General features: G+C 47.9%; 1 protein-coding gene across 1 annotated transcript; it reads left to right on the top strand.

Annotated features, from left to right (window-relative positions):
• Positions 1-6,011: 6,011 nt before the first annotated feature.
• On the top strand, positions 6,012-27,098 carry LOC132356222 (cyclin-Y-like). The gene is made up of 4 exons (XM_059909125.1): positions 6,012-6,032; positions 6,689-6,855; positions 10,252-10,414; positions 27,060-27,098. The coding sequence occupies exons 1-4, from the start codon at positions 6,012-6,014 to the stop codon at positions 27,066-27,068; spliced, it is 360 nt and encodes a 119-aa protein (XP_059765108.1). The 3' UTR covers positions 27,069-27,098.
• The last annotated feature ends 329 nt before the right edge of the window (positions 27,099-27,427 follow it).

Raw genomic sequence — 27,427 nt, 5'->3', positions numbered from 1 at the left:
GGCAGGGAGGCCCACGGTTAGCTCTGCCCTGCTGCCCACAAGGAACCAGGCTGCAGCCTGCCGGTGGAAGGAGCTTCCAGGACCTTCAGCCACTCGCTCCTGGCTGTATCAGGGAGCACCAGTCATGCCAGCCCAGGTGGGTCCCCCTTGAGTGGCCTGGCAGGTCCAGCCATTGCTGCACGGCCGTGAGGGCTGCCATTCAGCCCCTGGACTGCAGCCCCAAAGTGCCTCTCAGAGGCTGGTGCTCTGATGGTGAGGCCACCTGTGGAATCTATCCATTCTGACCCCGAAGACTCCCTTTTTAGGTCACGTTAGTGGTTTCTAAGGAAGTCAAAAGCTGTTGTTCAGATGGTGTCCAGTGACGAATCCAAATATCTCATTCTTGTGCTCCTTCAAATACTAGCAAATAGGAAGCGCTGTTGAGGTCCCAGCTGGCTAAGCTCTGGGTACGAGAGTCTAAGATGAACGGACCCAGGGCTGCTCTTTAAAATCCATGGAAAAATTCCAGCATCATCGGAAGTTTGGTCACATGTATCCTGGATTCCGTGAGTTTGCATTTTCTTCCTCCCCTGTGCCTTTGAGCAGTTTTATTTTGTACAGTCAACTGAATGCTCTTTGTAGCTCAGTAAGTGCTCACTAGCCTGTATTTCCTAGAGACTCCTGAGGATGGTCCTTCTTATGAAATTAAATCTGAAAATTTAATTGAGCAAGGGTGTCCTATTAGCAATGGTCTAGGGAATGGTGTTCAGAAAGAATCAATTGTCTCTTCTTTTATTTGGCAGAGAATTAAAATACCCAGGTGGGAGTTTACTAAAGAAGTTGCAGCTGAACCTTTTTATTTTATTTTATTTGTTTATTTTTTTGGCTGTGCTGTGCAACTTGTGAGATCCTAGTTCCCCGATCAAGGATAAAACCCAGGCCCTCGGTGGTGAAAGCACGGAGTCCTAACCACTGGACCGCCAGGGAATTCTCACAGCTGACTCTGAATATAGCTTCACTGGCAAGTTCTGCTAAATTACATGCTATTAAGTGGCACTTATTATGAATGCCTTATCTCCCAACATAACAAGTGCCTTCCCTCAGTAATGGAGTGTATTTTCATATCTAATTCCTTTAGTTAGCCCTAGTGGAATATCAGACATGGTAGATGCCCATTATTTTTTTCAAACATTATCTTAAATATTATCTAGTGTACCTATTAATATCTACCAACTATGGTAAAGTAAGTAAGAAGAAAATTGAGTAGCCTTCTTTTTGTACTGAGTCAATGAGAAGCTATTTCATTGGGGAGCTTGGAGAGGTCTGTGTAGCTCGTATATATAAAAGAATAGAGTCTTAGGGATCTGGGTGAAGATTGTTCATAACAGCTGCTTTAAAAAATCGGGAGTTAGGTCCAGCCTCAGTTTTCTGCTCTTAGTACAGTTTTATTGTACTTTTTTTTAAAAAAAAGAAATACTCTATTTTATTTTTATTTTTTCTTGGCCGTGCTGCACAGCTTGCAGGATCTTAGTTCCCCGACCAGGGATTGAACCTGCGCCCTTGGCAGTGAAAGCTCAGAGTCCTAACCACTGGACCACCAGGGAATTCTCTGTCACACATCTTTTTGATTCTCCCCTTGGTAGAATGAGAATAGTCATCAACCTTTGTAAAATATGTAGTCTGGGGTCCTGAGGTCGGTGTCCAGTTAAAATTCCACTTGGCCTGGCCTGGCTCTTGACCTGAAGAATTACAATTTTCACACAAATAAAAACAATGATCTAAAACATTAGCTTACTCTTCCTGCTCATTGACTATAACAAATACCATTAAAAACTAAAATCTGAAAAACTGGAAAAGATTACTGAGCTCTGTTCAGTGACCTACTTTTTCCACCAGTGGTTGTCACAAACCAATGCTGTTCCTGTCCCTGAGAGGCACTCGGAAGCGCCCACGAAGGTCCACACAGTGTGGTTGGAATGCCACGTGTCGTCGAAATGGAGAAGGACCCTGTGGTGCTTCCCCCGACCCCATGTCCTCTGCCTGCCTTTTGTCTGTGGAAAAACTTTAGCCGAAGAATAAGTTTAATCCGAGAAGTGAGAAAATGCAGAAGCAAAGGAAAACAGTCAAAGGGAGCAAATAATAATAGTTTAATCACTAAGCATAGTCAAGGACCTTTAGTTCCTCCTCAAGGGCTATGGATACTAATCTGAGCCCTGTCCTGTGAGCTGTCTTAGAGATACTGAAACCCCACAGGTGGAAGAAGTTAACTACACGATGACCAGACTGTAGCCATGACATAAGCTGCCACAATTCCGAGACCTGAGGCCAGCACGCAGGGGCCATGTCCTGACCCAGCATCGCGATGCTGGGTGCACGGTGGTGTGAGAGCTGGGCTTGGTCTTCAGAAGACCTGTGGTTTCCTAGGGGGAGAGACAGGTAGGAAGGCAGCCACGGTGCATGCAGAGAAACATAGCAACAGGGCAGAGGGGAGGGTCGCCCAGGCTAGTTTGGGGGAAATAAGGTAGACTTGCCCAGTAATGGTTTCCTGTTTCATTACCTTTCGGGAAACTTAGGACCTCTTGGCCGTTTATTGGCTATTTTGTCTTTGCGATTTGAAATATGTTAGCAATTTCTTTCTCAGGATTTTTATTTTGTCTTTAGTACCGTGCCCTGATCCATTCTGAGGAACACCTGGTATCTGAGATGAGCCATAAAAATCTAGGTTTTTAAGACTGAAAAAAATGGACTTTTCATTAGTAAAGCATTAGTAAAGCAGAACAATAACCTTTTAAGAAAAGGAACCATCATTCATGTTTACTCATTTAGCAAACAATTGAGTGCCAGCCCTCCATCTTAAAAGGCAAAGCCGCTGTTTGAGTGGAAAAGGCAGGCAGTGTGGCGGCCCCCTCTTCAGACCTCCCTGGGGCTTCACCATCGGCCCTGTTTTACAGACAGCAGGCTGGTATGGACTGGCCAAGGAGGCAGCTTCTGCCGCTTTGGAGGGAGCCTTTTTTTTTTTTTTAATTTTTATTGGCGTATAGTTGATTTACAATGTTCTGTTAGTTTCAGGGGTACAGCAAAGTGACATGGTTATACATATACATATATCCACTCTTTTTTTAGATTCTTTTCCCATATAGGCCATTACTGAGTATTGAGTAGAGTTCCCTGTGCTATACAGTAGGCTCTCATTAGTTATCTATTTTATATATAGTAGTGTATTAGTTATCTATTTTATATATAGTAGTGTATTAGTTATCTATTTTATATATAGTAGTGTATTAGTTATCTATTTTATATATAGTCAATCCCAACCTCCCAATTTATCCCTCACCCCGCCCCCCATTCCCCTGGTAACCATAAGATTGTTTTCTACATCTGTGACTCTACTTCTGTTTTGTAAATAAGTTCATTTGTACCCTTTTTTCAGATCCCACATATAAGCGATATCATATTTGTCTTTCTGTGTCTGACTTACTTGTCTCAGTATGACAATCTCTAGGTCCATCCATGTTGCTGCAAATGGCATTATTTCATTCTTTTTTATGGCTGAGTACTATTCCATAGTGTATATGTTGGAGGGAGCCTTTGACCCTCCCTCTGCCTGGGGTTTAGCGATGAAGGGAACCTGGGGAGGCTCTGGGGAGGGACTAGGTGTGCTTCCAGCCGGTGGTCTGACTGCTCTTCATCCGCCAAGAGTTTGTTTCCATTAAGGATCATTCCTCCTCCCCCTCCCCCCATTCTTTTTCTCCACCCCCTGTTCCTACCCACTCCTCCCCTGTCCCTCTGCATCTACACAGTCACTGCCTGAAGGGTCCTTGCTGCTTTGATGTTATTTTTTATCCTCGGAAAAGACCACTTCAGTTTCATAATCCCAGGTGTCCTGTGTAATTCTGTAAGCCTAGCCCAGGCACTTACAAACACCCAGCTTTGCCCTGTAGGCTCTTCTCCAAACTACGGCAAGACTTTCCGAGAGCAGAACCTACCAGATTCTGTTCCTCCCTCTCCTTGGCTGCCGCTCCATCCTCTCCAGCTGTGAAAACAGGAGAGGCTCTCGGGGCTCTTTCGCCCCTCCCTCCAGGTCCTCAGACCCAGGCCTGCGGCTTAATTCTGTTTTTACGTCAAGGACTCTCGAATTTCTATCTCGGTGCTATTTCCTTTGAGCTCCAGACTTGCACGTGCACTGCTGACGTGCATCTTCTGGGACGTCTCAGACAGAAAATGTCCAGAGTCGGGCTCTCTTCCTCAGTGCTCTGAGCCAGAGGGCAGCACCCGTCCAGCTGCCCACAGTGGAGCCTCGGGGTCTCCCACGGCAGCCCACCCTCTGTGTGTGTTAGGGTCACTTCTCAGAGACTTCTGGGATGTGCCTGCCGGCCTCCACCGTTGTGTCCCCAGTTCACGTGCTGGTTCCCTGTCAGGAATCCTCCAGTGACCTCCTGTGGCCTCTGGCTGTCACTCCCGGGTCTTTGATCTGGGCTCACCTTGAGCGCAGCCCTCTGTGTTTTTTTTGTTTTTGTTTTTTAATCATTTTACTTTTAATTTTAGATAATGACCCTGAATACTATGAAGTCAGAGAATGTTGTTTACCTTCCAATTTTTATCTTACTTACTGTACACTCATTTCATTCCATCTGGTCAGTCCTCAACCAGCTGAAGTCTGACTTTGGTTCTTTTTTTAATTAATTTTTATTGGAGTATACGTTGCTTTACAATGTTGTGTTAGTTTCTGCTGTACAGCAAAGTGAATCAACTATATGTATACATACATCCCCTCTTTTTTGGATTTCCTTCCCATTTAGGTCACCATAGCCCTCCGTGTTGAGACACTGCAGGATGGATTGGGTCCATGTGTTTGAGCCACTTCCCGTTTACCTGTCTTATCCTGGGTCTTTCTGTTGTCTATTAGTCTGCTTCTGGCATTATCCTGCCCTTCTACTTACACATTCATGTCATTTAACAAACTTCTCCCAATCTGATAATTGCTCTGTTTCCCAAGGACTTTCTAAAGTTCAGCCTCTTCCCCAAAGCCCTAGTGACATAACAGGTGTGGATTCTTCCTTTTTTTTGTTTTTTTAAACTTTTCCCATCCTATCTATGAGCATTGATATTGTTTAACTGAAAATAATCTATGTTTTATTTGTTCATTTAAACATTTTCCTTTCCATGCATGCCTTTTTAAAAAAAATTTCCTAATATCTAATACTTTACAGACATTATAAACTGTGAATAATTCTAGAAGTATTGAAGATTAGTTAAATTGTTTCTGATGCAGTAGTTTCACTTTGCAAATATATTTGATAAAAAACTATGGAAGTAACCATTCCATGGTTCAGAAAAGTGTAAAACATAACCAATAAACAGATTTTTTACAGAGAGAAACTTCAAAAGGCGTTTGTATCTTGTGACCCAACTTAAGCAACGGGCTTTGTGGGTATTTCTGATGTCTGTCTTCAAACTAAATTATAGCAATTTATAAATCCTGTAATACACGGTTTCATTTTACAACTTCAGCTGGAATTATTTCATTTAAAAATACCACTTCACACCCTTCAGGATGACAATAATGTAAAAAAAAAACCCCAGAAAACAACAAGTGTTGGCAAGGATGTGGAAACATTGTAACCCTTGTGCCTTGCCGGTGGGGACGTAAACGGTTCAGCTGCTGTGGAAGATAGTATGGTGGTTCTTCAAAAAATTAAACATAGATTATGATATGATCCGGCAGTTCCACTTCTGGGTGTATACCCGAAAGAATCAAAAGCAGAGGCTCGAACAGACGCTTGTACATCAGCGTTCACAGCAACATTATTCACAGCAGCCGAAAGAGGAAACCACTCAAATGTCCATCAGTGGATGATGGATGAACAAAATGTGGTCCGTACATACAATGGATCATTATTCAGCCTTGAAAAGGGAGGACATGTTGACAGATGCTGCAACGTGGAACATTAAGCTCAGTGAAAGAAGCCAGTCACAAAAGGACAAATACGCTGCGATTCCACCTACGAAAGGTAGCTAGGGTAGTCACAGTCATGGAGGCGGAAAGCAGAAAGGTGGGTGCCAGGGGCTGGGGGAGGGGAACTGGGGAGTTGTAATAGGTACAGAGTTTCAATTTGGGAAGATGAAAAACTTCTAGAGATAGAGATGGCCGGTGGTGATTTCACAGCACGGTGACGGTTCTTAATGCCACAGAACTATACACTGGAAATGGTTAAGTGGTAAATCTTATGTGTATTTTACCATAATAATGAAAAAAATAGGTTTATCAACACTGCCTATAAATCTACAATTACCTCAAAAATAAAAAGTTTAATTTAGAAACAACTACAGATGGAAAAAATCGGTTTCTTCCCTTCACACACTTTTGTTCTCCTTGTTGGCTCGTTGGTGGTTTGTTGAATGCCTGTTGATGTCACAGTTGGTAGAGTGAGAAATTAACCCGCGGCTCCTAGAACACGTTCCTGCCCCGGAGTCCTGAGGTTTGGCCTCATCCACACGTCCATTTACGGAGTGTGCCTCTCAGCCCATTTTGCCTCAGACTCGTTGAGCCCTTTGACTTCTTAAAACAAGTGTGATCAGGCCGTCAGCGCCAGTTTAAAGCTGAGCTGGGGAAGTGCAGTGAACAGCTGGGAGTTGGTTTGCGTGTGCTGGCGGGGGTGGAGCAGGAAAAAGGCAGGTCACCGGGCGCTGGCATGCTCGTGTCTTCCAGGTGTACCTCGACAGGCTTCTAAGGTACGCAGAGATTGACATCTGTCCGGCCAACTGGGAGCGGATTGCTCTGGGGGCCATCCTGCTGGCCTCCAAGGCGTGGGACGACCAGGCTGTGTGGAACGTGGACCACCGCCAGATCCTGAAGGACATCACGGTGGAGGACACGTGAGTGCGGCCGGGGGCCTCTGCGGAGGAAACCCGACCCTTTGTGGACGTGCACAGCGTGGACTGAGTGAATGTGACTGCATGTCTGTTGTGTGCTGGCCGAGGAAGGACACGGTTGCGGATAGGATGTGCAAAAACCTGTATTTCTCATCCTGTGGGTCCCGAACAGGTACTGGTGACACCTTCTGGTTTGTGAAACTGGTCACTGAAACTGTATTCTAGGCGAACCTTCCTTTTCCTTCCTGCTCTCCGTCTGCGGTGAGGTTCATCCCAGCTCTGTACACACTGCAAACCGATGACAGGCAGCAGATGGGCTAAAATGTTACCCGTTTCTGTTCAGTTTCAGAGAGAAGGTTTTGACTGCTTTTGTCACATTTTGCAAGTTCACCTGCTTAAAATGAGTGTTCTGTCCCCGAGGTCCCCCTGTGCCTCCTGGTCAGGCTGCGTGTTCTCCTCTCTCAGGGCACCATCCTGAGCTCACGCTTAGCTGCACCCCGGGGGCTGGGTGTACAGGACGTGGGGTCAGAGCCTCTTGGGAGAAAGGAGCTGTTTTGGAAACACTTAATCAGGTTGAACTCCTTATAGTTCCTTACGGTTTACAGGCCTTTGTGACATGATTCTTGCTAATATTCTTCTGGGCTTGTTTGTCTGGCCTCCTTGAGGAAGCTCTGAGCTGCAGCAGGTTCCACTGTGTCCCGGCCCACGTCCAAGTCCTTGGACTCAGTGACCACTATGGGCTCCTCCTCAGCCTGGCCCCCGCTTCCTGTGGTTGCTGGTTCGCTGGGCACCCCATTTTTGTGCTGCCCTGGGAGCTCCTGTTTGTGTTTTGGGTCTTTTGCCAGAGCCTTTTCCTGCTGCAGACCCGTACGACTCCTTCCTGCATCTGTCATTCTTTATTATAAAAAGTAAGACAAATAGGAAGTTTTTGATAGTAAGAAAAATAAAATAAAAATATTTAAAAATTCTTGATTATATTTCAAGGTGAAAACAGTTGCTGAGATAATTGTCATCCAGACAGTAAGTAGGTTGCTTCCACCTTTCAGCTGCTGTAAGTAACACTGTCGTGAACATGAACACGGGTGTGCAGATACCTCCCCGAGGCCCTGCTCTCTGTTCTTTGGGGTCTGTGCCCAGAAGTGGGATTGCTGCTTGGTGGCTGGTCTTTAAAGTGAGCCCATTTTTCTGGAAAAGCCAACAGGCCATTAGGTGATGAAAACAACTCTCTTTACCCCATTTTAGAGCTCCATTTGCAAGTTGCTAAATGGCATCAGTTCAGTTGGGTTTCTTTACAATGTTGAGCTAAAATATTTCTGAAATATTTTTTGTTTATTGACTTGAATTTATTTATTATAGAGCTTTACATCAGGACTATTTATTCGTAATTATCCCCTCGAGGGCGGTAAATCCATCAAGCCCGTTCTCTCTGCATCACTGTTAGTTTTCTGATGGTTTATCACATAACAAGCTGTCATATGTCCCTGGGAGATGTACTGCTGCCATTTGAAAATTCAAATTTGGGGAATTATTTTTATTTTCTAAATCTTGCCTTAGTTTGAAAACACAGCAGCTCTAAAATCTTTATTCCCCCCCAAACTTAAACAGAAACATTCAAGAAAACAAATATTCAGAAAGGCTGTTTTTTCCCTGAGGAACCCTGGGAAACCGTCACCTTGTTCCAAATCAGATTCCTCTTGACTTTAATCCTAGTTATACCCTCAACAAGAGACAGTGGTGTCTAGATACCATTTGGGGCAGGAATAGCAGACTAGTTCTCTTAACGTTTATACTAAAAGCAAGGTTTTCTTCCTGGCATTGGAGAATGGGATCTGCAGTGGCGCCTCTTGGCCACAGGGTGGCAGTCGGTGCACAGGCAGGTCCCAGGTCGTCCAGGAGAGAGCACTTCTGCCTTAGCGGTATTTTTGACACACCTTGTTAAAATCTTATCTGGGTTCCAGTATTTCACAGGATGACCTCTTAAATCTCACGTAAAGGAGGAATAAAAGTCATTAAAAGTGTAAAGTTTAGCACAACACACACATTTGGGGCTTTACTCCTTTCTCGAAGCTGCATCGAAGCAGCCCCTCCGATTAAATGACCTGAGTGCGACGTCTTGGTCGCGACGTCTTGGTCTCTCCCTCCCAGGAGCTCAGGCCTTCGATAACGACTTGCTGAGGTTTCTCGCTTCTGATCTGCCTGGGAGCTTCCGTCGGGGAACCAGCCTCCCTGCTCACCTCCCAGCCTCCCTGCCGCCTCAGTGCTCCCGCCCCTGTTGTCATAGCAGCGTTAGACAGGCTCGAACGGCTTGATGGGGCCCCTGGCCGGAAGCAGACGGGCTGCCCCGCCCCCACGCCAGAAGCAGCCCGCCCCCACCTGGCTCCTCCCCGCCGGAGCGGATCGCTTCCGGGGCTCAGGTCAGCTCTCACTTCCGGAAAGCCTTCCCTGGATCCCTCCGCCCAGGCTGAGCTTGGTCCGCTCCTTTCAGTAACAGTAATTATGGAGCACCAACCGCATGTCAGGTGCTGAGCTGGGGCCAGGCTGCACCATCAGATGTCACGGTTTCTGGCTCCGAGGAGACAAGACGGGGAGACTGTGATAAAGGACAGAAGTGAGCCCGGGGTGCTGCCCGGGGAGGTGGCCCTGGAGCAGTGCTCCCAGACAGACCTGTCGCTGAGGACGCTTCTCCCCCGGCAGTAACTACCGAGAAGTAGGCCTGAAAGTTTTCAGATGCGTATTCTGGCCGCCCTGGTTCGTCTTCATCCAGCTGGTTGGCTCCCTTGTGGACCAGGTGCTGTCGCTGAGTAGTTCTGAGCGGGCGGACAGGCCCAGCAGCAGCAGCTCGCAGGAGTGTTGGAGATGCACGTTCTCGGGCCCACCCAGACCTGCCGGATCAGACGGGTGGGCCCAGCAGCGGCTCCTCACATGCCCTGCAGGTGATGGGTGTGCGCTGGGGCTTGGGAACCGCCTCCCCTCCCGCGGTCCCGAGGAAAGCCGGTCAGCGCGTCCCCACCTTTCCTCCCGGGAAGGACGCTCCTCCGGGCCTTGGGGAAGCCTGTCCTCCAGGCTGCCGTCCGCCCTCACTGGACTCCACTTGACAGCTCTCGACTGCGTCTTCTGCCCCCTGTTTGAGCCGATGGTTCACGCGGAGAGGTGAGGCCAGAGCCTGCCGTGTATGTGCGTGTGTGTGTGTGTGTGTGTGTGTGCGCGCGCGTGCGCACACAGACGCGCTCAGTCTCAGTGTCAGGGTCGCCCTGAAGACTTTCTGGTGATCATCCCAGTTGATCAGGCCTCATCCTTCCGGGCACTGGACCTGGTGGACTTGGCTGTTTCCAGCGGTCTGCCCGGGCGGCCGCGGGTGGGGACGGCGGCTGAGCTGTGCGTTTGTGTCTTTCTCTGCAGGAACGAGCTGGAGCGACAGATCCTCGAATTGCTCCAGTTCAACATCAACGTGCCCTCCAGTGTTTATGCCAAGTATTATTTTGGTCTTCATTCTCTGGCGGAAGCCAACAACCAGAGCTTCCACTCGGAGGCCCTGAGCAGGGAGAGGGCCCACAAGCTGGAGGTAAGAGGCGTCGGCGCTCCGCGGGTGCACTGCTGCAAAGGGAGCTGTGCCTTCAAGGTTGTTCCCGCCACTGCGTGTCGTTGTAAAATAATGACGAGGTGCCTTGGATTTCATTTGTACAGCCTCATATTTTTTTTTTTTAGTTTATTTATTTATGGCTGTGTTGGGTCTTCATTTCTGTGCGAGGGCTTTCTCCAGCTGTGGTAAGTGGGGGCCGCTCTTCATCGCGGTGCGCGGGCCTTTCACTGTCGTGGCCTCTCTTGTTGCGGAGCACAGGCTCCAGACGCGCAGGCTCAGTAGTTGTGGCTCACGGGCCTAGTTGCTCCGCAGCATGTGGGATCTTCCCAGACCAGGGCTCTAACCCGTGTGCCCTGCATTAGCAGGCAGATTCTCAACCACTGCGCCACCAGGGAAGCCCCAGCCTCATATTTTTAATAACTTTCCTAATATCAGTTTTTATTTAATGTGCATTGATTCTATTTTTTTTTTTTTTAGGGAAGGATTATTTATTTATTTATTTATTTTTGGCTGTGTTGGGTCCTCGTTTCGTGCGAGGGCTTTCTCCAGTTGCGGCAAGCGGGGGCCGCTCTTCATCGCGGTGCGCGGGCCTCTCACTATCGTGGCCTCTCTTGTTGTGGAGCACAGGCTCCAGACGCGCAGGCTCAGTAGTTGTGGCTCACAGGCCTAGTTGCTCCGCAGCTGTGGGATCTTCCCAGACCAGGGCTCGAACCCGTGTCCCCTGCATTGGCAGGCAGATTCTCAACCACTGTGCCACCAGGGAAGCCTTGATTCTATTTTTTTAAATCAAACAAGTTTTTTTTTTTAACTCCTGTTTTAAAAAAATGAGTCCACACAAAAAAGTGTTTCCCAGCATGCACTTTTGTAAGGAAAAAGATACCAGATGACCCTATGATTGGGAATCCAAAAAAGGTTTAATTCTGCTTTTATTTTTCATTTTTTCAAAGTATTTTCTTCACAGCCCTGTTAGATCTGGGGCCAGCCCCATTGGTCTCGGCCTGGGTTTCGGGCCGTCATTGTTAAGCTGTGTGACTCTTACGTCTTATACTTGTGTGTAGCTCAGCTTTGCGCGTGCACCTAGCTCTTCCCATCTGACTTTTGACGGCTGAAAGTATGGGGACAAGGAGGCTCACAGGTGAGAGTTTCTGCATCTTCATCCCAGCACTGCACGGGGAGCGTGGTTCCTGCCTTGGTACCTAACGAAGGGAAGGACTGGGTGCTGGTCACGGATCAGACGTGGGAAGGAGCGGCCAGCACGAGGGGATGAGACAGCGTTCTCGCCGCGTGACAGCCTGGAAGGATCTTCTCTTCCCCTGTCAGTCGTTTTGATTGGAGATTATCTGTCCATGAAGTTAGTCAACACACCGAGCACCTGTATCTACCAGGCTTTACCCATAATGGGGATAGATCAGGACTCAAACCCGTGGCCCCTGCCCTCGTAAAGCTGTATTGCTTTGGTCTGGACAATGGTTCTGACATGACAAGAAAGTAGACACGTGTCTTTATCACGTCTGGGGAATGAAGCAGAGTCTCTGGAGAGAAGAATGTGTAGAAGGTGCTTCTTGAATGTCAGTTCATGGGGCTCTACAATCATTTAGTTAATGTCATACTTCAGTAATTTTTTAGTATCTTGAAACTAATGTGATTACTACCAGGAAAATCTAGGAGAAGCAACTGGAAAATGGTTACTAAGAATTCTAATGGATGGCAGGTACAAGATCACTATACCCAAATTGATAGTTTTCCAAGTCACCGGCAATAACCAATTAGAGAATATAATAGAGAAAAGGTGCCATTCAAAATTGCAACAAAGTATAAGCAACCGAAGAACACAAGCATTGTCCTAGCAATGTGCCCAGCGCAACTGAAGCACTTAGCATACGTTTCTCTTTCTTTCTTTTTTTTTTTTTAGCATATGTTAACTCACGTAATCTTCACCGTAGTCTGAGGGGGTAGCTACTATGATTATTCCCAGACAGGAGTGCGTAGGCTTGGAGAGGAGAACAGCCTTGCCTGGGCCCACTCACAAGGCTGTAGAGCCTGGAAGCCAGGAAGCCAGACCGTAGAGCTTGTGTTTAACCACCACACCCCAAGGCCTCCCAGTGCCCCTGCTCAGGGAGAAACCTGTCAAGAAAAGTGCTATAGTGTCTGGGTCTTCCCCCCGCCGCAAATTTATTCCAGTCTCAGACCTGCAAGTGTGACCTGTTTGGAGAGGGGTATTTGCAGATGAGGTCGCACTGGATTAGGGTGGGTCCTGAATCCAATACCAGTGTCCTTCTAAGGAGACGGAGACCGGAGACATGGGGACAAGGCCACACGGTGACAGCAGAGACTGGAGTGGGAGAGGCAAGGAAGGGGGTCTTCCCTGGAGCCTGGAGAGTACGTGGCCGGATGCCTTGATTCCAGATTTCCAGCCTCCAGAACCATGAGAAAGTCAAGTTCTGCTGTTGGAAGCCGCCACAGCTCCAGGAATCTCAGAGACGTGCAAAACCTAAATACAGAAAATGCTCAGTGCTCCTTGGAAAAGGACCGGACGGGATGCACCGTGTTCCTGATGTAAACACATCCGTCTGCACCCCCTTTCCACTGCCCCCTCCATCCAGGGGATTCCTGTCACCCAGTCCTGTCCCGACTGAGGACCTTTCTCTGAGCTGTGATTTCTGTCTGGCACGTTTTCCCCACGGATTTGCATGAGAAACTCTTCTCATTCCGATGCCCCTCAGATGTCACTTTGTCCCAGAGGCCTGCTGTGGCCACCCCGTGGAAGGCAGCCCACCCTGCTGCCCTCGGCGCCTCAGCTCCCTGGCCCCTGTCTTCACATCCCTCCGCACCCCGAGTGTGGCCCCGGAGGGAAGGAGGGAGGTCAGAGAACCGAGACAGAGCCGGCCTTGAGGGTGACTTAAGGAAAGGAATGTGTGTGGGATCTGGGTACACATAGAGAAGGAAAGGGGATCCACTCAGGAATCCTGTCCCTCCTCCCCGTGCCTGCCCTCCCCATCAGCCCCCTCCCCCCCCCCCCCATACCTCCTCTCCCCGCTCCTTCCTTCCGTCTGGGCATTGCTGAGGCCCAGCGCTAGGGAGACGTTCCCCTCGGTAGAGATGCACATGCAAACATGAAAGAAAGACTTTGGAAGTCAACCAGGGAAGTCTGAACAGTATCTCAAACATAGCTTTTCCCCCAGAAACATAACGCTGCTCCCTCATATTAGGTGCTTCCAACTCACAGAGCTTTCTTCTCACCCATCCCCTGGGCAGCTCCCTGATGGGATGGAGCAGACCTGGTCCCCACAGTTTCCAGATGGGCTGAAGTCAGGAGGGCAGAGTGACTTGGTAAAGGTTGTAGCATCAGCCCCAGCCTGTCTCCAGCTGCCCCTAAGACCGTCTCGTGGGCAGGTCCCACCCATCACCGGCATCTCCAGAGCATTGTCCTTGGCGGGGAGACAGCTGCACTCTTTGAGCCTTTTAAGAAGGCTTAGCAATACCTACCAGCGTGAGCGGCATATAGGACTGTTACTTTTGTAGCTGCTAAATCCAGATGCCACACAAATGGCGGGCCCAGTCTGCTCACAGCATCCTGCGGGCTCCAGGCATGGCTGTTTCGAAGCGTTGGCTCGGCTTCCAGTGGCGCCCTTCCCATCCGGTCTCAGCTTGAGTGCTTTAGAGAGTCTGGACTCTGGGGATTTCATAGGTGGCCCCAGCTGTCCCCTCCCCTGAGGCCACGGCCTGTCCTCTGGCCTGCAGGGGTCCTGCTGGACCGTGGTTTTCTTTTTCTGTACTTTCGAATTCTCATTCTTAAGTCTGAGGCACATTTTCTAGCTCAAAATATGCCCAGGCTATGGCTGTCACTGGGTGTCTCAGTCTGGCTGCTGCTTCCTCATGATTCACGTCTCAGCTCAGAAGTCATCCCTTCAGCGGCCTTTTCTGCCGCCTCCTCTGGAATCGCACTGACCCCTCCCTGCCACCTCAGCTCGCTGCTGGCCTTCATGTTTTGGTCATTTCTCTGCCTGCCATCGGCTGAGAGCACCCGCTGCTTCTGTTGGGCTTAGAGCCTACCTCTCCCTCCCGTAACAGAAAACGGAACTTGCTGCGCTCGGGAAGGGACAGCTGCCAGGGGGCGTCTCTGAGCAAAGGGGATCTTGCTGGGGTGTCAGAGAGCGTGGGGCTCAGGGATTTCAGTCCTTCTTGACCGGTGAGAATGGGTCCTAAACGAGTTCTGATGAATCCTTGCTGCTGTGGCCAAATAACAACCAGAAGCTGTTCATCCCCTCCCCGCTGTGAGCTCTCTGAAACAAAGGACCTTCTGTCTTGTCCGCCTCAGCACTGGCGCCAGCTTCTCCTGTGCTGGGAGGGCCTGGGGAATTGAACTCTGAAGGGTTGAGTGGAGAAGATGGACGGTGGGGTAAGTGCCACCCGGGTTCCAGAGGGTAGGGCCTCAGCCAGCGGTCAGGGCCAGTTCCACGGCCGGGGGTTTCTGCTCAGTCTAAGGAAGACAACCTTGAAGGGTGACGGCCACGTGTGGAAATGTCAGCCCGGCCGTGGATTTGATGGGGAAGAGCCTGACTCCTCACCAGGTGAGCAAGGCCCTGACCCTCGGAGACCTGTGGGCTGGAGACAGATTTGCTTTCTCTCCTGAGCAGGTGCCTGCCCACCTGCACGTCTTCCCACTGTTGTCATCAGAGTGGCAGAATCAAGGCCTCTGGCACCAGCTCCTATTCACCGTTCGCAAAGACACTGGTAAGAAGTGTCCCCCCTCCTTGCCCCAGGCCTCGCTGCCAGCGTCAAAAGGCCTGGAGACCAGGGACTTCCCTGGTGGTCCAGGGGTTAAGACTCTGCGCTTCCACTGCAGGGGGTGCAGGTTAGGTCCCTGATCAGGGAACTAAGATCCCATACGCCTCCGGACGCAGCCCCTGCATGCTCACGCCAGCTGCCGTCCACTGTAAACGACCTGTTCCCCCCTCCTCTGGGTTCTGCTAGGGATTTCAGAGGAGCCCCCGGCCTGGACGCCGTGCAGCTCAATTCCCAGGTCCCGAGCACCGGGTGCTCGTGTGGACGCGTGCCGTGTGTGTGTGCCGGGGACCTGCTCCACATCTTCTGCGTCGGTGCTGGGCCTGGGTGCAGGCAGGGGAGTGGGCGTTCGAGCACAGAGTGGGGTTCGGGTGCTCGGGCCGAACCCCACCTGGGAGGCTGGTATTGCTCGCTGTCTGGAGCCCATAGATTCTGTCCAGGTCACCCACTGGCGGCGACACAGTCTTGACAGAGCTAGTGGTTTGGTAGCAGCACGTCGTCCCTCCGGCTTCCAGGCAAAGGTCTTCCTGCCCCGTTGGAGCATTTACGTGTCTCTGAGCCGGGTCTGGGCGGGCGGGACGCACAGATACGCTGACACTGACCCGCCGCCCTCCTGGCTGAGGAGAGAAGCCGGCCGGCTCCATCCTGTCCTGGGCCAGACCTGACCACCTTCCCCCTTAGCTGCTGTTCTGCACGTGTGAGCATAAAACAACCCTTAGGAAGGGCCTTAGGGAGCATCTTGTCCAACATACACACTTGACAGATGAGTGACTGAGGTCACGAAACTCTCTGGGAGAAAACTAGGATTGATTGATTGATTTCATATGCAGTGTTTATTGACAATTTTAAACTGAATCTTCCCATTAAAGGGGTTGAAGAAATTTACAAAAAGTCATATGCGGTAGGACTTATAAAACAGAAAATAAATAAAGTGCACAGAGAATATAGGGGAGTTGTTATCTCAGAAAACTAGGCTCATATGGTTACTACATTTGAGCATTAACTTCACCTTTTTTCAAGTCTTGGTTAGATAAAGGATATATATATATATATATATGCACATATATAATAATAATTTTTTCCAATTTTTAAAAATTGAAGTGTAGTTGATTTACAATATGCTAATCTCTGCTGTACAGAAAAGTGACTTAGTTATACACATATACACATTCTTTTTTCCTATTCTTTTCCATTGTGGTTTATCTCACGAGATTAGATATAGTTCCCTGTGCTGTACAGTAGGACCTTGTTGTTTATCCATTCTAAATGTACTAGTTTGCATCTACCAACCCCAAACTCGCAGTCCATCCCTCTCCCTGCCCCCTTGGCAACCACAAGTCCGCTCTTTATGTCTGTGAGTCTGAAAACTAGGATTTTGATGGTTTCAGACACACCCCATCCCCGAGCAGCACTTTGCCTGCTGAACCACAATCAACTTCAGTTTGCACACGTGGTTGTGAGATGGAGGAGAGTGCGTCTGCGATGTCTGTGGTCCGGGGGCGGAGGCCTTCTCCGCGTCTGCCAGCTCTCCTGCCTGATGCCCTGGGGCCAACGGGCTGGGGCCACCAGTGTGACCCATGTTTCAGTACTAGTCCCAGCTGCCCTGTCCCTGCATGCTCATGCTAGGTGGGCACGACAGTGGCTGTCACTGTCTAATGCCAGCTGCATGGCCCTTTCCCACGACTCACTCCTCTCTGGAACCCCAGTGTATGTGGGACGGAGACACAAGGATGGGTCTGCTTTAGTGGAAGACATTCCACCCACTTAGCAAGCCCTGAAAAACCGCCATCAGACCTTAAGGTTCAAAGAAACAAGTTTGAGTATCACGTCTTGCACAATTTTTCAAATTCCTCAATTCTCCTATGCAGTGCTATTATTTCCCCCAGTTTCTAGTTGAGGAAACTTAGATGAAGAGAAGTTTGTGAACTTGAGGGTGATACAGCAAGGATTCAAAACTCAGGCTGGTCGGATTCTTAAATTCTTGCTCCAAATCTCTCTACCCTCAGGAATTCCCTGGCGGATCAGCAGAGAAATGCAGTTTGGGGTCCACAACCATGGTGAGGTGTGTGCAAGACCCTGCACAGCAAAGGAAGGAGGATGCTTTTATAGGGAGGAAAAGGAAGTGGGTGTGGCGGCTACAGTAAACAAAGAATCTGTGGCTTCTCATTGGCTGAGCCCTGCCAGGAAAGAGGCGGAGTCTTTCTTCTTCTTGTTGGGATCTGCTATCGTCGCTGGCTGTGAGAGCTCCCCCTGCTGGTCTCCTGATTCCATTCGATTGAGGCTTCTGTTATTTATTAATTTTTTTATATTCTGTGTGTCCTAATCTCCTTTCTCATAAGGACAGCAGTCAGATTGGATTAGGTCCCACCCCAATGGCCTTATTCTAACTTAATTGCCTCTTTAAAGGCCCTATCTCCAAATTCAGTCACATTATGAGGTCCTGGGGGTTAGGGCTACAACATATGAATGTCTAGGCTGGGGTGTGGCGGGGAGCGGACACAATTCAGCCCATAACACTTTTCTTAACTTCATTACTTTTGCTCTTTGATGTCTGAAGGCGTTGAGACAGTGACTTCTGACTCCTTTCTCTGTCTATGGATGCTGCCTGAGAGCGTGTGCCTCTCTCTCTCTCTCTCATGAGGTTATAAATACTTAGATGGCACTGCCCATGGTGTTCTCTTTCTTCATGTATTTCCCCACCTGAAGATACCACCCTCCCCTTCCACTGTCAGCTGCTGGTGTTGCCACTGGCAAGGTTATCCCAGCTGGCTCCTCTCCGCCTTGGACTTCAGAATGGAAGTCAGGAACTGAACGGCGCTTATCAGGGCCTGAGCCCAGCCATGGCGTGGCCGCTGTGTGCTCCAGCTCCCCCAGGGCACAGGCATCATTCTCGTGAGGGTGCCACCGGTCGCAGACGCGTTAGAGACAGGAGGCACCGGCATACCCCTGCTCTCTTCAGATCCTCGTTCTGAGGGTATGGATCAGAAAATGCACCCACCCCCGCAGGTACAGACCAGCTCCCACATCTTCAGTGATCCCAGCCTTAGTTTAGAATCAATGAGTTCTCCCTCCTTCCGAGCTGCTCTCACTAAGGAGAGGGGTGGACCGACCAGGAAGATCCAGCAAACACACGTGTTGGTGGCTAAAAGAAATTCTTGCTTGAAATTGTCCTTTAGGGAAGGCTTTTCTTTTCTCAGCTCCAAATAGAGGAAGCATTCATGTAGCTAATGTCAGAAGCTCATGCATGTATTTGGTCACTTAAACTGCTGCCAATGGCCATGTTGAAATAGCTGTACTTTGAGACATCGTTTCACATCTTCAACTCCTGGTCTGCCTTAGTGACCCAATTTAACAAAAAAGGAGAAACAAGAAACAACTAGTTTTAGATTTTGCTTGTCCCTGAAAAATGGTAGAAAAACACTCCCAGGAAATTCCCTGCAATTCCCAGACTGTTCAGTCCAATTGCTGAGGCTTTTTACCGAAGAAGGGCACTTTTTCCCCCCACTAAGCCAAAAACAAACAAAAAACTACAACGTCAACAAAAAAAGCACATTAAATTTCCAGCTGTCTTTTGTCAGAGGAAAATACCATCACTTTTGATAACTAGCATAACTCTAGCAACTTTGGCAACAGTATGGGTTTTGTTTCCAAAGAGCTAAGTCTGGAATGCAGGTAAGAAATCAGAAATACAAGTAAGAAGGAATAACTCAATCCCTGTTGTCTTTTAGGATGGGTTATTTACTGCTGTCGTAAACTACACACAGTGAGCCGTTTTTGCTACAGAAGCTGAGAGGAGCCATTTTGCCTTGACTATATTATTCAGCGCAGCTAGAACACTTACTTAGAAACAGGCTCAAGTTGCAACCGATGTCTCCAGCACTCAATACCTCTTCACTCCAATGCCAAAATCCGTTGTCTTCATTTGATAACTTTGCATTTAAAAAAATTTATTAAGTTAGAATATTTTCACTATCACTATCACATTTCACTGTCTTATTGTAAGGATTTCTTTTATTTATTTATTTATTTTTGGCTGCATTGGGTCTTCGTTGCTGCACGCGGGCTTTCTTTTTAGTTGCAGAAGTGGGGGCTACTCTTCTTTGCGGTGCACAGACTTCCCATTGCAGTGGCTTCTCTCGTTGCAGAGCATGGGCTCTAGGTGCGCGGGCGTCAGTAGTTGTGGCACACGGGCTCAGGAGTTGTGGCTCGCGGGCTCCAGAGCGCAGGCTCAGGAGTTGTGGCACACGGGCTCAGTTGCTCCGCGGCATGTAGGATCCCCCCAGACCAGGGCTCGAACCCGTGTCCCCTGCATTGGCAGGCAGACTCTGAACCACTGCACCACCAGGGAAGCCCTGTAAGGATTTCTTACCATAAATATGCCCTTCCTTGCAAAAGGGAGAAAATGCAATGATCCAGAAGACATATTTTGGCCCCTTTTCTAGCCCCTACTGCTCACAGCAATCCTGGTGAGCCTCAGGGCTGAGGCATAAGTGTTCTTATTCTTTTGAAAAACTTAATTCATGGAGATGTAAAGTTCTTGTTCTTTTCCTTGTCTGTTCTTCTTTTGTAATTTATTTTCCTCCTCTTTCTCTTCCCTTTGCTCTTCCTCCTCTTCATTCTCTCACTTTTCATATCTCTTTCTTCCCTAAGAGTACACAGGTCGGCTCCCTAGGTGGTTATACCCAGGTTTATCTATCATTTTCACGGCCTGGTTAGAATGCTTCAGGTGAAGTTGTTTGCAGAGCCCTGACAGCAAGTACACAGCTCCATATAGCAAGAATAGATGAAAGACTAATGGGAGGAAAAATCTTGCTGTTTCTCTGTGTCCTCAGGGTAAAGGGAAATTGGGGTCAAGGTTGACACAGACCATTAAGTAGGGTTTTTGCCCACAGTCATGACAGAATAAATGATACTGGACTAGACCACTCACTGTAAGTAACTTAAAAAACTGGATGCAATAGGTGAAGTAAAAGCTTTCAGATGTTGAAAATAGACAACAAAGGACTGTGGTCCCTGACGTAAGGGAAACAAATGAAGTCACCCTGATGATTCTTCTAGCTTTTTGTCTGGAGGCAGTTTTTGGACAGCTCCCAGGGGAAACCTAAGCAGATCATGGAGGCCTTACTGAGTTGAGAAGACAGATTAGAGGAAGCTATATAGAACCCCAGAAATGTGCATAGAAGTTCCCTGAGTCTTTGACTGAATACTGAGCTCTACATGTAAAGAGAAAAACTCTATACAGTCAGGAAATAAGCAACTTCAAGGAAGCTTTTTAAGGTGAACAATTCCTAGGTCTCACATAGGATAGGAAGACATTTAAATTCCATCCAGCCAGAGTGAGGATACCTTGTTAAACCCCTGGGTAATTCAATAAAGACTCTAGAAATGTAATACCTTAGTAGTAGGGCCAAACTGAATTCACTCTAACAAAGCTTAAAATGAGTCTCAGAAGGAGATATGGGGATATATGTATATGTATAGCTGATTCACTTGTTATAAAGAAGAAACTAACACACCACTGTAATGCAATTATACTCCAATAAAGATGTTTAAAAAAAAATGAGTCTCAGAAATATCAAGCTAATCCTCAAACAACTCAACTGTCAGTCAAATCAAAATTCAACATTTTTGAATGAAGATAAAATCCAGACATCTAACAATGTAGCATACACAATGTCCAGCATTCAATAAAAATAACTAGACGTGTGAAGAAGCAGGAAAAGGTGTGACTCATAATGAAGAGAAAAACCAGTCAATATCAATAGACCCAGACATAGTAGTTCCAGAAGATGGAATTAGCAGACAAGGACTTTTTTTTTTTTTTTGACATGGAAAAGGTCTCCAATTTATTATTAAGCAAAAGAGCAAGATACCAGAACATGAAATTTAGTGCAAATCTACTTTTGTTAAAAATTCAACATAGATGGAAGCAGCACAGTGAAGAACTTACGGCATGGGCTTGTGGAATTCTGTTGACCTGGGTTCAAATGCCTCCTCTATGGTTGCTTGATGTTTAACCTTGAGAAAATTGCTTTCTCTCTGAGCCTCTATTTCCTTCTCTATGCAACATACTTAGGAAAATATAAGTTCTCTTGCAGTTTTGTGTGAGACTAAAATGGAAAACCCCTGAGATACACTGAGGACCATGTCCGAGGGGTCTCCCTATGTTGACTTGGAGCCCAGTGGAAGGGCCGTGGCCTGGGCACCAGGCTGACGTGGGCTCAAGGCCCGGGTCCAGCATTGACAAACCTGCTGATTCTGGGAAGGCCACTCCCTTCCTCTGTTTTGGTTTCCTCTTTTATGAAGCATGATTCCACTTTTCTGTGTCTGCTGTGAGTTTTAAATGAAGGCACAGGCTTGTCAAGGACACAGAGTGAATGTTGTGATGGTCAGAATCAGTGGAACCATTTTATGTTGACATTTGCATTAACTAAGACCTGGCAGGATATAACAGCCAAAACTTACACAGAAGCGTCTGTTCGCCACACACACTCTAAACATTTAAAAATTAACAACACATTTAATTTTCACCACAGCCCTCATAAGGCATTATTACTTATCCATGTTTCTAGACAAGAAAACAGAGGCACAGAGATGTTTAGTAACTTTTCCAAAGTCAAACATGGTATAAATGATGAAACTTGGATTATGAAGCCTGGCACATTGGTTTCAAAATATATTTATGCCTTTAACCACCTTACTAGATCACCTTTCAATTGAAATGTTAACACCGCTGGGAAGGGAGGAGTGCCTCATCTGTCTGCCTGGGTCTGGGGTCAGCGGTGGGGGGAAGGGAGAGGACAGGCAGGATTAGCTCCCACATCAAGAATATAATCTTTTTCTTTCTTTTCTTTTTTTTTCTTTAACATATTTATTGGAGTATAATTGATTTACAGTGTTGTGTTAGTTTCTGAGGTATAACAAAGTGAATCAGCTATATGTATACATATATCCCCATATCCCCTCTCTCTTGCGTCTCCCTCCCACCCTCCATGTCCCAGCCCTCTAGGTGGTCGCAAAGCACCAAGCTGATCTCCCTGTGCTATGCAGCTGCTTCCCACTAGCTATCTGTTTTACGTTTGGTAGTGTATATATGTCCATGCCACTCTCTCACTTTGTCCCAGCTTACCCTTCCGCCTCCCCGTGTCCTCAAGTCCATTCTCTATGTCTGTGTCTTTATTCCTATCCTGCCCCTAGGTTCATCAGAACCATTTTTTTTTAGATTCCATATATATGTGTTAGCATACGGTATTTGCTTTTCTCTTTCTGATTTACTTCACTCTGTATGACAGACTCTAGGTCCATCCACCTCACTACAAATAACTCAATTTCATTTCTTTCTATGGCTGAGTAATATTCCATTGTATATATGTGCCACATCTCCTTTATCCATTCATCTGTCGATGGACACTTAGGTTGCTTCCATGTACAGACAAGGACTTTAAGACCAGTTATTCTAAATATAGTCAAGAATTTAAGAGAAAACAAATACAATGAGGAGAACGGCTATATTAACACCAGAAAAATATATTTCAGGAAATGGAATATTACTAGAGATGAACAGGGACATTTCACAGTGATAAAAGGGTCAATTCATCAAGAAGACATAAAAATCTTAATATGTATACATCTGATAACAAAATTTCAAATTACATGAAAACAGTCAACTAGGAAAAAACAACAGTTGTAGTGGCTGTTTTAAATTAAAAAGGAAAATACTACACAGCTATTTGCAAGGTCATCTTTATCACCATAGATTGATTGAGTAAGGGAACTACCCTGGGACGTTTTTGGGGTGACAGGAAAACAGCTTAACAGATTTGACCTCAAAGAGCTCACAATAGGGCTGAAATACAGAACACATACACACAGATTAAAATATTAAGAGGTATGTCTTATGTATTTTCCTTAAACTTCTGCCTTTCAATTTTTGAATCAAATAAATCATTAAGTTCTTGTTGGCTGTTTTCCATCTTGAAGGATTAGTGCTTGACCTTACAAACATCATAGTAACTGCTTAGTCATCCCGGCTATGCCCAAGTGGCTACATGACCATCCCCTCCCAGGTTCAGCTAGAACCCACAGAACTGGAGAAGGATCACTGTTAACATGACATGAGACCAGAGATCAGCGCTGGGGTCCCAAGAAGGCTTGTGATGAGCTACTGCCGGCCCCTTGCTTTCAGCTCTTCTCGAAGCAGGCTGTGAGGCATCAGTGTACTCCGATAAGGAGAACAGTTATCAAAAAAGAAAGAAGATTCATTCTCAGGGTGATTCACACTCATTATGGTTAATTAAGCCAGTAAGGGCCCCACTTAAGATGAGACCAGAGCCACACCTTGGGAAAAATCATTTTTTTTTTTTTTTTTTTTTTTAAAGTATCTTTTTTTTTTTTTTTTTTTTTTTTTTTTAAATTTATTTATTTATTTATTTTTGGCTGTGTTGGGTCTTCGGTTCGTGCGAGGGCTTTCTCCAGTTACGGCAAGTGGGGGCCACTCTTCATCGCGGTGCGGGGACCGCTCTTCATCGCGGTGCGCGGGCCTCTCACTATCGCGGCCCCTCCCGTTGCGGGGCACAGGCTCCAGACGCGCAGGCTCAGCAGTTGTGGCTCACGGGCCCAGCCGCTCCGCGGCATGTGGGATCTTCCCAGACCAGGGCTCGAACCCGTGTCCCCTGCATTAGCAGGCAGATTCTCAACCACTGCGCCACCAGGGAAGCCCGGAAAAATCATTTTTAAAGATTCACTTTGTACACACAACTCAATCTTTTCAAGGAAACTGCCTGGAGGTAGTGCTGGGATTAGAATGGATTACCCCCTAAAAGAGCCTTTCCAGAAATCCCAACTCAGCTAGCAGGAGGGGCTCTTTGTTGCCTTTTAATAAATGATTGAATTTATTTATGCCACTTCTTTCCAAGAAAGATGAAAGTAGCTAACCAAACAAAACTTCTATGAGCTTAGCTCGTTCCAGAAAGGAAAAGCAGAGGCCCAGAGAGATGTCGTTCTGGGCTCAGCTGAGAGTGAGAGCTTCTCTTTGGATCTTCCCCAGTTTCCCCAGTTGTTCCCAGCTCTGTGTCACATGGAAACACCAGGGACTTTGGGGTCAAATAATGTGGGATGGAATCCCAGCCTTGCACTTACACCGTGTGGGCTTAGGCAGTCATGAGATGTCACAGAACCCTATGTTCTTCATCTGTAATGTGCCTCTCTCTCTCTCTCTCTCTCTCTCTCTCTCTCTAGTGTGTGCGCACACACGCACATACACACACACACATGCACACATTGCAGATATTTGTTTTCTCCTTCACACCCTCTTTGTGCCTCTATTACAGGCCCATCATTCATTACTGTTACTTGACCATGTCTTAGCTCTCTTGGGATCTGGAAAGTTGGTCGCTATTCTTACGGGTAGAAAAGTCCTTGTCTCTGTCCTTGAAGGAAAGGGCTGTGTCTTACTCACCTACATCCCTAAACCTGGCCCAGTGTCTGGCACGGAGTAGATGTCAATATCTTATTGTTGGATGAAACCCTCACTCTTTTTCAGAAGGACTCAACAAGCTCTCTAGTACCTTCTTTAGAAAACAAAACAACTGCTCCAGCTTCCTCTCGTGGCCCCTCCCAGAATCTGTTCTATCCTAGGCTGAGGCCATCGCACCTAAGGGGCGAAGGGCGAAGGGCTTTGATATCGGGCCCTGTGTTGAGTTCCAGCTCCTGCACCCACCAGCTGGGTGACCTTGCACCGTCCAGTGAGGGAATGTGTGCCCTGGCCGGGGCGGGCCTGCCTCCTGTCTCTGTGATAACTCCGCTCCTACCCGGATCACAGCCTTAGATGTAAAGTGGTCCTTTGCCGTCCCATCCCGCTCTGCTGTATCTCCCATCACTCTGTCTACCCTCCTGTCCATTTTCTCACACTGACTTTCTCTGCTTTGTGGTCTGGCTTTGCTTTCACAGGTGAGTACAGTGTGGTCATGGCCTGACCGGCTTCCCCGGAGGTCCAGGCGGAACCAACCACACCGCAGCTGATGAGACGCATGTTCCCTCCTTCCTTAATTTCTCCCTTAGGAGAAAACTTGACCTGAAAACACTGTCTGGGGAGACCCCTGTGTCTCGCATAGCTGGTGGGTGGGGAGGACCTCGGCTCAGAGCGGAGTTCCCTGTGTCGCCTGCCTGTCCGGGCACCGCTGTTGGGGGCTTCCGAATATATCCTTCACTCAACAGACAGGTTCAGCACTCGTCCCAGATTAAAGTGCTTTGAATGCTTGGGGGTTAGCGTTCAACAGTTGTTGAGTTTTAAAATAGATTGAATTCCTTCATTCCCCCTCCTAGCATTTCATGGTCGAGAACAGGCAGAGACACGCACAGAGGGGAATGGGGACGGGTTTGTGCTCCTGACAAGACTTGTTCATCTAATCCTGGACGCACAGTCACAGCCACCCCGTGTCTCCCTCCCTCCCTTCCTCCCCACCCCCACCCCCATTACCTAAAACATAAGAGGAAAATACGAGCGCTAACGAACCTGAACTGCTTGGTAACGTGGCAGCGTGTTTATGACACTCTGTTGACACCTCTTCCCTAACCGAGGCCCTCACCTTCACAGAAAAGCCCGCTTCCAGGACCGGTGCTTCTGGACTCACTCTCTAGTGAAGGTGACTGGTGAGGATTCATGTGTTGCCTCTTCCAGAGGCTTTCATTGTCATCGCTTGTAGAAGCCAGAGGACGGCAAGCATTTACCATGTGATACTGAACAAGAGGTAGAGGTGTCTGAGGCAGGAGGTCCTACTCAGGGCCTGAAACTGCCTCTCAGTTATCCAGAGAGAGAAATCATTAACACAGCTATCTCTCTCTCTCTTTCATCTACCTTTATTGGAGAAAAACAAATGTAAAAATAAAACAATTAAAAATTCGTGACTCAACTACTGAGCCCGCGTGCTGCAACTACTAAAGCCCACGCGCCTAGAGCCCATGCTCCGCAACAAGAGAAGCCACCACAATGAGAAGCCCGCGCACCTCAACGAAGAGTAGCCCCCGCTCCCCGCAACTAGAGAAAAGCCCGCATGCAGCAACGAAGACCCAACACAGTCAAAAACAAATAAATAAATAAAAAAAAAAATCGTGACTCAAAATGTTTTCAAAGACAAAGCACACACTTGTTCCAAACCCAGAGACAAGCTGGTCATCTGTGGGACATTTGGGGCCCAGTGTGGTCAGACTCTGCCTTACATGCAGGTGGCGCAGACATAGGGCTGGGTCAGCATGCCTTCTGGGACAAGTCTGCTCCACACAGCGGGGCTTCCAGTGGTGTCGGGGGAACCTCAGGGCACAGGATTCTGTTTTCTCAGAGAAATGATGCAATCCACAGTGGCTCTGGGCCATTAGGATCCGGACAAACTTCAGGAGCCCTAAAGCTTCTGCCCTCAACACAGGAAAGTTGGGGCAAAATAGTTCATGCCAAATGTCTGATCCCAAGGAAAATTGAGTCAGGAAGAGCTCAAAGTGAAAGACACAACCTCTGGTGTGTGGTGAGTCCCCCTGTCACTGAGCAAAGGGAAAGAACCCCTCTGGCTTGTTGGCCACGCCAAAAAAGGGCCAACCCTTTACGCAGAAGATGGACGATTGAGAGAAGTAGGAGAGGCAAGAAAATGTGAACTTTGAGCTACCATTATTGACTGTTTCCACTGCGTCAGGCAGTTTACATGGTTTAACTCATTTAATTTGATTAACGACATGAGAGGTTGATGCTATTATTACCTCTGTTTTACAGCAGAGGAAATAAGACCCAGCATCAGTGATGGGACTAAGACTCAAATCCACATCTTTTCTTGTGTTCTCTCTTCTGATCCTTAAGGTGAACTGACTCCCAGCCCAGAAGCAGAGGGTAAAGAAGGCTCAATGGCTGGCATCTGGCTGTGTCTGCCGGGCCAGGGTGGTGATGGCGGGGCTAGGGAAACCAACCACTGATGATGTCCAGGGTCCCAGCCACGAGAGGAGCACGGATGCCATGTGTGCACCCACTAGGGCACCGACCCCGATCTCGGCGAAGTAGAAGGAAGTCTCTGGAAACCAGCCAGAGAGGGTAAGACACCCCGAATGGAGGCAACAGCTGTGGCAGGTCTAGAAACAGCAGAGATCCCAGGAGCTGCCTGAAGGGTGGGATGTGGGAGTGGAGCAGGCCTCTGGGGCTTGGTGGGCACAGCTGGACCTGGTCCCAGAGGC

This window comes from Balaenoptera ricei, chromosome 2, assembly GCF_028023285.1.
Source record: "Balaenoptera ricei isolate mBalRic1 chromosome 2, mBalRic1.hap2, whole genome shotgun sequence".
Classification (NCBI taxonomy): domain Eukaryota; kingdom Metazoa; phylum Chordata; class Mammalia; order Artiodactyla; family Balaenopteridae; genus Balaenoptera; species Balaenoptera ricei.
Note: the sequence above shows the minus strand (reverse complement) of the source record. Positions and strands in the feature narration are given on the sequence as shown.

What these genes read in the sequence shown, in the direction of transcription:
- LOC132356222 (XM_059909125.1), top strand. Translation starts at nt 6,012, where the DNA reads ATGGAGGCGGAAAGCAGAAAG. An exon ending in TGGAGGCGGAAAGCAGAAAG is followed by an intron (nt 6,033 to 6,688) that starts GTGGGTGCCAGG and finishes CGTGTCTTCCAG; the next exon opens with GTGTACCTCGACAGGCTTCT. An exon ending in GACATCACGGTGGAGGACAC is followed by an intron (nt 6,856 to 10,251) that starts GTGAGTGCGGCC and finishes CTTTCTCTGCAG; the next exon opens with GAACGAGCTGGAGCGACAGA.